A 12,608-nucleotide genomic window follows, 5' to 3' on the forward strand; every position below is an offset into this window, starting at 1 on the left:
GGGAAAAAAGAAGAGAAATATAACGAGACCAAGGGTAGATCCTTGGGGAATAATAAAGGTGTAGATATGGGAAAATAAACCATTGTAGGTAATACGCTAGCTGCAGAGGTTTTGGAGGAAGATGTCAAACATTGCATATAGGTAGAGTAAGACAATGAGAGACAGATCATTTTTGTCACAGTCACAAAGGATCTCAAAACTTTGTGCAGAGTAATCTTGTACTGTGGTGTGGGAGGAAACCTGATTGGAGGAATTCAAACATGAAGTTCAGGTAAAAAAAAAAAAGGGGAATGAATTTGGGAGGTGACAAGTAAAGTTTATTTATTAGTCACAAGTAAGGTTCACATTAACACTGCAATGAAGTTACTGTGAAATTCCCCTAGTCGCCACAGTCCGGTGCCTGTTTGGGTCAATGCACCTAACCAGCAAGTCTTTCAGAATGTGGGAGGAAACCCACACAGACACGGGGAGAACGTGCAAACTCCACACAGACAGTGACCCAAGCTAGGAATTGAACCCAAGTCCCTGGCGCTGTGAAGCAGCAGTGCTAACCACTGTGCTACCGTGCCGCCCCATGGTATGTGTGAATTGTTCAAAACTCAGGAGATTTACTGAACATTTATGAGGATGGTGATAGATTCCAATATGACATAGACTGGCAAAACTGGCAGGTTCATGGGCAGATGAAATTTAACAGAGCAACGCTTGAAGTGAAGCATTCTAATGATAAGATTGAGAAGTGGCAATACAAACTAAACTATACAATTTTAAAGATGTGTACACAAATCTTTGGAGGTGCCATGTCAAGTTGAGAAGTGTGCTGAAAAAGCAATAACAGAGACACCGAGTACAAAAGCAAGGAAGTTTTGCTAAACCGTCTTGTGCTCGATTCTGGGCATCACACTTTACGAAATGTGTCAACACCACAGGGTGGGTAGAAAAGACATTTACTAGAAGGATGCCAGGAATGAGTGATGTCAATTATGTGGACAGTTTGAAGTAGGAGTTGTTTTCCTTAAGAGTAGAGATGGTTTAGAGGATATTTAATTACGATGTTCAAAATCACGAACCGCTTTTATACAGCAGAATAGGAGGAGCCGTTTCCAGTAGCAAAAATGTGGGGGACACAGATTTAAAGTGGTTATGCCAAAATAATCTGAAAGGGAGGTCAAAGCAGGTTCAATAGTAACTTTCACAAATATAGAGCTATGGGAAAAGAGCAGAGAAACGGTACTGATTGGATAGTTCTGCCAAAAAGCTAGCACAGGCATGGTAGGTCAGACAGCTTCATATTGTACTCTCAGAATCTAACTGCACTGGATTTAAAGTATCTAAATATAAACATGGATTTTATTATAAATTAAAGCAAGGAATTCCCCCCTATAAAATACCAGGTCAGGCAGGTAATGTATCCGAGAGAGTTGTGTTGGCTACTTGGAAAGTTCTACTAGTCTTCAAAAAATTAAGTTATTTCCTATTTTTTTACTATTTGGAAAACAATAGTAATGGTCTCACCTCTAGCTCTTTTTCATCAAAGTACTGGAGCCATTGTAGAGGTACTACTTCATTGAAGCCGTCTAAAAAAGCTCTGGTCTGTTCTTCCACGCCACGAGAAAATCGCCATTCTGCCATGAGACTGCAAGGGCAGAGGTAATCGTTTAAAGTAACTATGCAAAATAAACACTGTTTAAACAATTACTCCAAACTACAACATAAAGCAGAGCTGTATTTGCTGAAAGCATAATTAGCAATATGCCAAAATCAAATGAATAAGCATGTGAATTCTGATTGTATTAAACGTAGTGAGTGGAGAACAATAGCCACCAGAGCTGAGAGAATGAAAAAGCCAATTAAGATAAGAAATAAGAGGGCTGGAGATCATCAATTACTCAGTCAGATTCAGCTTATTTTCTATTGACACTAAAAATACTATCCAATATATTTACATCAGAAATTCAATGATTTGCCCTTAACACAAGGTGCAATACTGATTAATTCCAAGCAATCAAAAAGAGTCTAGGTTTATTCAGTGAGAATGTGGTATTCTTAACCATGAACTAATTAATTTTTCTGTGGCCTTTTTTGATTCATTCATAGGATGTGAGTATCATTGACAAGGGCAGCCTTGAATTGCCCTTGATGTGCTGAGCTGCTTTCTTGAACTGTTGCAGTCCATGTGATGTAGGTACAACCACAGTGCTGTTAGGGAGGGAGTTGCAGGATTTTGCCCCTGCAACAGTGAAGTAATGACAATATAGTCCCAAGTCAGGATGGTGCATGGCTTGGAGGGGAGCTTTCAGATGGTGATGGTGTTCCCATGTGAATTCATTCCTCTAGGTGGCAGATGTTGCTGTCAAAGGACCGTAGCAAGTTGCTGCAGTGCAGCTTGTTGATGATGCACACTGAGTTTGATTGTATACATGTTGCACTATGCTGCACATCTGAAGATTATTAAAGAATCTTATTGATTTTTGATGCATTTACACAGCGGGGAATCATGTTAAGTGTCATCTTCAGATGAAGCATAGTTTGAGGGCAAAGGAATAAATGAACCAAATCATATATTCTGTCCTTGTTTTATATGTTTCAACTGTGTTATTGCTTATAGTTAAATAAAGTATAGGCAATTTGGAAAGCAGAGAAATAGAATTTGTTGGAGAACAGGAATTTCTGTCTAGTAGAGGCTACTACTGGTGGAAGTGTGCAAACACAATACAATAAGTTCACATGAGTAGTTTCATTCGAAAACTAAAAGTTAGTTTTTTAATGTAAAAATTTGACAGAATCTGCAAACAGACACAAGGGGAACGATTTTACCAAACAAAAACTAAGTGCCCAACGTGTACCTGTTTTTGGGCACTTAGTTAGGTGAATTTCCAGCACTCTGTGCTTCACCGAATCTGCCAGGGGATTCATGCCAGTGGGGGGGGGAAGGGGTGCCCAGTGGGCAGTGCCAGGGTGGCACTGCCTAAGGGGTGCATCCCATGCCCCGACCTCCTGGGCGGGCCTCAATGGCCTCTGCCCCCACCAGCAAGGCCATCACACCTGGTCCCCACTGACCAGATTTAATCCCCGCTGGTGGGAACCTCTCTCGGCGGGGTGGCAAACATCAGTGAGCCCGACCGATGCTGATAGCGGGCTCACCAATGATATTGAAATTAAGATTTAAATATTGTCATCATTGTAATCAGCCTCGCGTTGTTTTCTGGCACGAGGCTGATTACGCCATAAAAATGGCCTGGGAAAGTCATAACCGGCATCCTGCTTACATTTCCCAGCCCACTGCACTACTCGAGCAGTGCAGCGGGCTGGGAAAATTGCACCCAAAATTTTTTACCCAAGGTGTTGTGACATTGTGGTGTTGTGTTTAAAAAAAAAATGTTTTACCCAATGTATTCTTCTTTATTTTCCTCTGTTACCAGGATATTTGATCCTCCTTGTTTCAGTTCATGGGAGGTGACTTTTCCTAAAATTTCCATGTCGACAGCAAAATACATTTCTAGGCCACATTCTTCAATGTTGTTATCCCTAAAAGAAATGAGTTATAGTATTACGAAAAATCACTGCACTTAACTGCAAATCAGAAATGAGCTCATTTATAAAATGAAAATGGTACAGTTCTGTTGTTGATCATCTTCCAATATTTCGGTGGGTTAATGTCTCGAGTCTTACTGATCAGAAAGCTTGAGGTCCGATCCTTAAAGTTATGATGTGTTAGCCGATTTCAGTGGTGGAGTCAGTAGAAAATTCTAGAATCCATTATCAAAGATTTCATAGTATAACATTTGGTAAACAGTCGGACAGAGTTATCATGGATTAAAAGGAAATCATGCTTGACAAACCTACTGGAATTCTCCAAGGAAGTAACTGGACAACTTGATGATGGGGAACCACTGGATGTGGTTTATTTGGATTTTCAAAAGGCTTTTGACAAAGTCCCACATAAGAGATCAGCATGTGAAATTAAAGTGCATGGGATTGGGAGTAATGTATTGAGAGGGACTGAAAACTGGTTGGCAGAGAGGAAACAAAGAGTAGGAATAAACAGGTAATTTTCCAAATGACAGGCAGTGACTTAGTGGGGTACCGCAAGGATCGGTGCTAGGACTGCAGTTATTCACAACATACATCAATGATTCAGATGAGGGAACCAAATATATCTCCAAAGTTGCAGATGACACAAAGCTGGGTGGGAGGGTGAGCTGTGAGGAGAATGCAGAGATGTTTCAATATGATCTGGACAAGTTGAGTGAGTGGGCAAATACATGGCAGATACAGTATAATGTGGATAAATATGACGTTACCCACCTTGGTAGCAAAAACAGGAAGACAGATTATTATCTGAAAGACTATAAATTAAGAGAGGGGAATGTGCAACGAGGCCTGGGTGACCACATACACTAGTCAGGTGCAGTGGGCGGTAAGGAAGGCAAAAGGTATGTTGGCCTTCATAGCAAAAGGATTTGAGTACAGGAGCAGGGATGTCTTGCTGCAATTATACAGGGTCTTGGTGAGGTGACACCTGGAATATTGGGTGCAGTTTTGGTCTCCTTATCTGAGGAAGGATGTTCTTGCTATAGAAGGAGTGCAGAGAAGGTATACCAGACTGATTCCTGGGATGGTGGGACTGACATGAGGAGAGATTGAGTCAGTTCGGATTATACTTACTGGAGTTTAGAAGAATCAGGGTGGATTTCATAGAAACCTATAAAATTCTAACAGGACTAGACAGGGTATATGTGGGTAGGATGTTCCCAGTGGTGGGGGTGTCCAGAATCAGGGGTCATAGTCTCAGGATACAGGACTTTTAGGACTGAGACAAGGAGAATACTTTAAAATTCATTTGTGGGACACGGACGTCACTGGCTGGACAGTATTTATTGCCCATCGCTAGTTGCCCTTGGAGGGCAATTGAGAGTCAACCACATTGCTGTGGCTCTGGAGTCACATGTAGGCCAGACCAGGTAAGTACAGCAGATTTCCTTACCTAAAGGACATCAGTGAATCAAATGGGTTTTTCTAACAATTGACAATGGTTTCATGGTTACCAGCAGATTCTTAATACCAGATATTTTTTATTGAATTCAGGTTCCACCATCTGTCGTGGTGGAATTCAAACATGGATCCCTAGAACATTAGCTGAGTTTCTGGATTAATAGCCTAGCGGGTTACCACTAGGCCATTATCTCCCCCGATTGGTGAGCCTGTGGAATTCACTACCATAGAAAGCAGTTGAGGCCAAAACATTGTATGTTTTCAAGGAGTTAGATAAAGGGGGTCAAAGGATATAGGGAGAAAACAGGATCAGGCTATTTTGAGTTGGATGATCAGCTCGGATCATAATGAATGGCAGAGCAGGCTCGAAGGGCCTCCTCCTGCTCCTATTTTCTATGTTTCTAACTACGTACCTAATCCAGATAAGGGAATTGTAGAATTCAGGGTCAATAGATTCCAAATCCTTAATTGTGAGCTTCTTGTTCAGCATACGTTTGTAGAATGGTAGTGAGAATCCAGTGTCAATAAACTTTCCATGAAAAAGAGCCTACAAAAAGAAAAAAATTATCTTGAGTTCCTTGATGAGGAACAAAAGTACTGACATACACAGAATAGCAAGTGATCACGGTAAATTGACTGGTTTAAGATAGTGTCAGTCAAATAAATCTAATTGCTCGATTAGTTTCTTGCTCCTTATTATATAAAGATATTATGGCTTTGATATTAACCTCCACATGATGGATGAAAGAGGAGTTAAACATCAAACATGAGAAATTTGATCCAAATCTATGGCATATGCGCCATTGCCATTTTTACAGAGATAGATCTTGTAGCATCCAAGTATTCCACCTTGGAGAGGCAACTTAGTCATTGGAATAACCAAATCACGCTCAAACACTGTAATCGAGAGACCGATTTAAAATTCACTGCTGCTTACAGATTTGATGTGGAGATGCCGGCATTGGACTGGGGTAAACACAGTGAGAGTTTTAACAACACCAGGTTAAAGTCCAACAGGTTTATTTGGTAGCAAATGCCATTAGCTTTCGGAGCGCCGCTCCTTCATCAGGTGGAGTGGATATCTGCTCTCAAACAGGGCACAGAGATACAAAATCAAGTTACAGAATATTGATTAGAATGCGAATCTCTACAGCCAATCAGCTCTTAAAGATACAGACAACCTGTGCTTAATGCTCCCTCCACTCACATTGCCTGTATCTTTAAGAGCTGGTTGGTTGTAGAGATTCGCATTCTAATTAGTATTCTGTAACTTGATTTTGTGTCTCTGTGCCCTGTTTGAGAGCAGATTTCCACTCCATCTGACGAAGGAGCAGCGCTCCGAAAGCGAATGGCATTTGCTACCAAATAAACCTGTTGGACTTTAACCTGGTGTTGTTAAAACTCTTACTGTGCTTACAGATTTTCCAGGGGTCAGGAAACTCAGTAGAGAAATGGAGACAAGAGTTACCTTTTCCAGCATTTGTTGTGGGCTAGAGAGAGCAGAATTGCTCCCCTCTAGTGCCTCAAGGAAGCTTTAGACCACCACCACCATCCCACCGCTCCCCCCCCCCCCCCACCTTGCTGACTGCAGCATTCATTTCCCCATTCCAATCGCTATCCTCCTCACTCCCAGCTCCGATGTCCCCTCTCTCCTACCTCACCATGATATATGATGTTCCCCACTCTGTCCACAATGTGATTTCCCAAGAATTCCCAGTTATTGCCTCCTGTTAACGATCTCCTCTTTCAGTGTTTTTTTACTTATTTGTTCACAGAATGTGGGAGTCACTGACTGGCCAACGTTTATTGCCCATACGGATTGTCATTGTTGCTAATCAGGCTGTAAAATATGGTCAGCTGCTGGGTGGGAAATGAATTTACGAAATGATAGCATGGCTTAGCAGGACCTGTGTGTTTGGATTCTTCTGATGTGTTCAACCTCCCCACACCCACGTTCCAATATCATAGTCTATATTTTATTCCTCAAAATATTAACTGCAGCTATGTTTGTTTCCTTGCTCATTTTCCTGAGTGAATATTGCAAAATACATCTCATCTGGAGGGAACTCATATAGATAAAGATCTTCATTCCTGAGCATCCCAATAACAAATGCTTCATTGATTCCTACAAGCATAAGTGACACTCCCTGGAATCTGTCCAGAGACATCCTTCATTTATAAAGAATCCATTTAGTATGTTCTCCTCTGCCCAATTTTTTCAGAAGGAACCTGTCTAGACTGTCATTGAAAAAAATTGAATCTCACTGATTTGTACAAACAGATCAACTTCAACAGAAAATAGAAACATCAAAACAATTTTTTTAAGCATTTGAAAGAAGCTTGCAGGAATTTTTGTCTGTAAAACCTATTTTATATTTATAAAATACGAGTATAAACACATATGCTCAAACCTCAGTCATCCAGCAAGATGGAATGCAGGGATTCCATCTCTGATGGATACCAGAAATTGACAGAGAACAAAAAGCCCTCAAATTGTTATTCACCACTGCTGCCTTTGCCTCTCTCCAACCAGCATAACTGGGTTCTACCTGTTGACCGGATCAGTTCATTTTACAAAGTGATCAGTTAGGTGTCTTATAACAGCTTCCTCCTCATACTTGCTCATAATGCTGCCACAGACTGGAAAGAAGCAAAACACATTGCTGCCCTAGTACCAGTTCTGCAATACCAACTTGATGAGGGTAGGGCAATGGATGTTGTCTATATACGTAGACTTCAGTAAGGCCTTTGACAAGGTCCCTCATGGTAGACTGGTGCAGAAGGTGAAGTCGCATGGGATTAGAGGCGAGTTGGCAAGGTGGATACAAAACTGGCTCAGTCAAAGAAGACAGAGGGTAGCAGTGGAAGGGTGCGTTTCTGAATGGAGGACTGTGACAAGTGGCGTTCCTCAGGGATCAGTGCTGGGACCTTTGCTGTTTGTAATATATATAAATGCTTTGGAGGAAAATGTAACTGGTTTGATCAGTAAGTTTGCGGACGACACAAAAGTTGGTGGATTTGCAGATAGCGATGAGGACCATCAGCGGATACAGCAGGACATAGATCGGTTGGAGACTTGGGCAGAGAGGTGGCAGATGGAGTTTAATCAGGACAAACGTGAGGTAATGCATTTTGGAAGGTCTAATACGGATAGGAAATATACAGTAAATGGCAGAACCCTTAGGAGTATTGATAGGCAAAGGGATCTGGGTGTACAGATACACAGGTTACTGAAAGTGGCAATGCAGGTGGAGAAGGTAGTCAAGAAAGCAGACGGCATGCTTGCCTCCATCGGCTAGGGCATTGAGTTTGAAAATTGGCAAGTCATGTTGCAGCTTTATAGCTTAGTTAGGCCGCACTTGGAATATAGTGTTCAATTCTGGTCGCCACACTACCAGAAGGATGTGGAGGCTTTGGAGAGGACACAGAAAAGACTTACCAGGATGTTGCCTGGTATGGAGGACATCAGCTATGAGGAGTGGTTGGAGAAACTTGGTTCGTTCTCACTGGAACGACGGAGGCTGAGGAGAGACCTGATAGAAGTTTACAAGATTATGAGAGGCATGGACAGAGTGGATAGTCAGAAGCTTTTTCCCCAGTGTGGAAGAGTCAATTACTAGGGGGGCACAGGTTTAAGGTGCAAGGGGCAAGGTTTAAAGGAGATGTACGAGGTAGATTTTTTACACAGAGGGTGGTGGGTGCCTGGAACTCATTGCCGGGGGAGGTAGTGGAAGCAGATACGAAAGTGACTTTTAAGGGGCGTCCCCGGAAGGGTAGGGGATTTTAGTTAAGTCAGGCTGCATGGTCGGTGCAGGCTTGGAGGGCCGAAGGGCCTGTACCTGTGTTGTAATTTTCTTTGTTCTTTGTCCCACACAGACACGGGGAGAATGTGCAAACTCCACACAGCCAGTGACCCAAGCCGGGAATTGAACCCGGCTCCCTGGGGTTGTGAGGCAGCAGTGCTAACCACTGTGCCACCGTGCTGCCCCAATATAGGCTTAGTCTATTCAATCACATCTCAAAGGAGAACCACCTCATCCCAAAAATTAGTTGAATCATTATTGCACTACCTCCAAGGCAAGTGGCCTTCTTTAGGTAAGGACACCAAAATTGTACATAGTACTGGCAGTTGTGGCCTTACCAAGTATTTACAGTTGACTTATTTACTCTTAAAATCCAACCACTTTGTAATAAAGGCTAAAATATTGTTTGCATTTGTATTTTTTTTTACTGCACTGCCATGTTAACTTTCTATAATTCACGGTAGCACAGTGGTTAGCACTGCTGCTTCACAGCTCCAGGGACCTGGGTTCGATTCCCGGCTCGGGTCACTGTCTGTGTGGAGTTTGCACATTCTCCTCGTGTCTGCGTGGGTTTCCTCCGGGTGCTCCGGTTTCCTCCCACAGTCCAAAGATGTGCGGGTTAGGTTGATTGGCCAGGTTAAAAATTGCCCCTTAGAGTCCTGAGATGCGTAGGTTAGTGGGATTAGCGGGTAAAATATGTAGGGGTAGGGCCTGGGTGGGATTGTGGTCAGTGCAGACTCGATGGGCCGAATGGCCTCCTTCTGCACTGTAGGGTTTCTATCATTCTATGATTCTATATCAAAGGTCCCTCCAAATACCTACATTTCCCACTCTCTACTTCTTAAGAAATATTCTGCTTTGCTATTTCTCCTACCAAAGTGGATATTATTACATTTCCCTATAGTATACTGTATCTGCTGTGTACTTTCGCATTTACTTAGTCTATCTATATCCCTTTGTAGCCTCTTTTTGACCTTCTCACAACTTACTTTTTCTGCCGAGTTTGGCACCATCAGCAAACTTGAATACGTTAGGTGGAATTTCCCCCCAAAAATTCCAAGTGTCCTAACCATGAAAATGGGAGGGTTCCACACTGGTCTTTTGGGTGAGCTCGGCACTGCAATCTTCTGGCGCACCCAGTTTTTCTGACAGCTGGGAGCTTTGCATTGGCGGAGAGGGGGGCAGAGCTCAAGTACACCAGGGAAGCCGGCCTCAGAGCACACAGGTGCCATTATACAGAGTGCCCCAATCTACTAGTGCACTACGGCACCTCCTCCCATGCAACACCCCCCGTGGATATCAGATCACCCCATCATCATTGGCGGCATTGTCATCCCTCACATCAACACAGGTGGCCAGCTTCGGGACCCCGATGACTCCCCTGGCGGACGTCCAACATGCTTCAAGCCCCCCCCCCTTCCACCCTGTCACGACCACCTCCGTGGCCACACTTGCACATCCCCCTACCCCTGCAGGGTGCCAGGTAGGCACTGGCTGGCCATGCCCCCAACCACCAGAGGGCTTCAATGGACACCGAGCTCCCTGAGCAGTCATTGCGCCTGGTCCCCATTACTGCAAAGCAAGTGATCCTTTCCAGCATGACATCTTGCCGGTGAGCGGGGACGCAGCTGCGAAGCGGGGGGGGGGGGGAACAGAGCTGAAAGGGGTGGGGGGGGGAAGGCAAGCGCAGACCTGAATGGGAGGGAGGGGGGTGACGCGGCCCTGAGTGGGGGGGGACCCAAGCAGCCCTGTGGGGGGGTGGGGGGGGGTGGGACCCACGCAGCCCTGAGAGGGGGGGGGGGGGGGGAGAGAGAGACACAGCCCTGACGGGGGGGGGGAGAAAACGCAGCCCTGAGAGAGGGGGGTGACGCAGCCCTGAGGGGCGGGCGGGGAGGAATGCAGCCCTGAGGGTGGAAGCAACTGTGCCAGTCCAGGTAAGTCCTTTTAACCTTCAGCATAAATCAAATTTTTGGCCTTGCACACTATCTTCCCAGCTCGCCGTGCTGATTGACTGGAGTGGTGTGCCGGAATGATCACCATCATCTAACTCGTTGAAGTAAATTTGATTTATTATTGTCACATGTATTAGTATACAGTGAAAAGTTTTGTTTCTTGGACGCTACACAGACAAAGCATGCTGTTTACACAGGAGGTAGTGAGAGAGTGCAGAATGTAGTGTTGCAGTCATAGCTGGGGTGTCGCGAAAGATCAACTTAATGCGAGATAAGTCCATTCAAAATGGCAGCAGGGAAGAAGCTGTTCTTGAGTCGGTTGGTACTTGACCTCAGACTTTTGGATCTTTTTCCTGACAATAGTCAGAAAATTGTAGATAGCTGAAACCCAAGCTTTTTGCTGTTTACACTAATTACTCCCAAAAATGGCCCATTTATTCCTACTATGTTTTCTGTTTATTAACAATCCTTAATTCAGACTAATATTTTGCCCCAATCTCTTGAGCCCTAATTTTGTGTAATAACCTCTTGTGCAGCAGCTTATAGCTTGCTTTTTGAAAATCAGCCATGTTTCCTTTATCTAACCGGCTCATTACAACCTCAAAGTAATCCAATAGATTTGTTGAATACGATCTACCTTTCATAAATCTGTGATGGCTCTGCTCAACCATATCATGATTTTCTGTGTGTCACATTAAAACGTCCCTAAAGATAGATGCTAATATCTTCCTTACTATTGATGTCAAGCTAATTAGTCTGTTTTCTCTCTCCCTCCTTTACAGAAGAGTGGGGTTACGCTTGTTTTTAAAAAAATTTTTTTATATACTTTTCCAATTCAATCAAATCAAGTCCAATTCAGAGTCTCAACAAGTTGAGACATTCCCGATCCAAGTTGACAAGACAGGGCCTTCACACCTGTCTTGGGCCTGATCTACATGAGCCAAGCTGATTGGAGTAGGTGCAGACTCACCTCCTCCAAGGCTTGATCTCATTTGCATCTTAGCCAAAAGGCTGAGATGCCGCTTTTAAAAATTGCTTCAAATGAAGCTTAAATGTAACCCAATGACCTCAACCAAGCGCAGCATCTGATCCATACTACACTTGATCTTATCCAAAAGGCCGAGAAGCGATGGTTACACTTGTTACCGCAACACCTCTCCCAGTGACTAATTTCATAAATGTTTCATAAATGTTTCATAAATAATTTCACGGGCATTCGGCCTCTGATATTCGGGTAAGCGTTCTCCAAGGCGGCCTTCGCGACACACGACAGCGCAGAGTCGCGGAGCAGAAACTGATAGCCAGGTTCCGCACACACAAGGACGGCCTCAACCGGGATATTGGGTTTATGTCACACTATTTCACATAAATATTTCTGCTTTTTTCCTCCTGAGTCTTTATCATGCGATCCTAGAATCAGAATTTATGTCACACTATTTGTAACTCCCACAGTTGCGTGGACCTGCAGAGTTTCACCGGCTGTCTTGTCTGGAGACAATACACATCTTTTTAGCCTGTCTTGATGCTCTCCCCACTCCCATTGTTTTGTTTCTTAAAGACTGGATTAGTTGTAAGTATTCGCATTCCAACCATTATTCATGTAAATTGAGTCTGTGTCTTATAAGTTCTGTTTGTGAACAGAATTCCCACTCACCTGAAGAAGGGGCTCAGAGCCTCGAAAGCTTGTGTGGCTTTTGCTACCAAATAAACCTGTTGGACTTTAACCTGGTGTTGTTAAACTTCTTACTAATTTCATAAAAGCATTGCTGAAACCTGGTCACTCCTCTACCCTCTTGAACCACCTATTTGACAAAGTGAAGAAATTAACTAAAGAATGCTCCAATTTAATGAGCTGCTA

At 43.5% G+C, this 12,608-nt stretch overlaps 1 protein-coding gene across 5 annotated transcripts in view; it reads right to left on the bottom strand.

Moving 5' to 3' along the window:
• wwp1 (WW domain containing E3 ubiquitin protein ligase 1) overlaps positions 1-12,608 on the bottom strand; it is a 182,099-nt gene that overhangs the window by 14,496 nt on the left and 154,995 nt on the right. For all 5 annotated transcript variants that reach the window (XM_078216024.1, XM_078216023.1, XM_078216021.1 and 2 more), the window contains 3 exons: positions 5,409-5,542; positions 3,388-3,528; positions 1,516-1,636 (listed from right to left, as the gene is read on the bottom strand). In XM_078216024.1, the coding sequence (XP_078072150.1) occupies positions 1,516-1,636; positions 3,388-3,528; positions 5,409-5,542 (396 nt within the window). The remainder of the gene's footprint in view (positions 1-1,515; positions 1,637-3,387; positions 3,529-5,408; positions 5,543-12,608) is intronic.

The sequence above is a fragment of the Mustelus asterias genome, chromosome 7 (genome assembly GCF_964213995.1).
Source record: "Mustelus asterias chromosome 7, sMusAst1.hap1.1, whole genome shotgun sequence".
Lineage (NCBI taxonomy): Eukaryota > Metazoa > Chordata > Chondrichthyes > Carcharhiniformes > Triakidae > Mustelus > Mustelus asterias.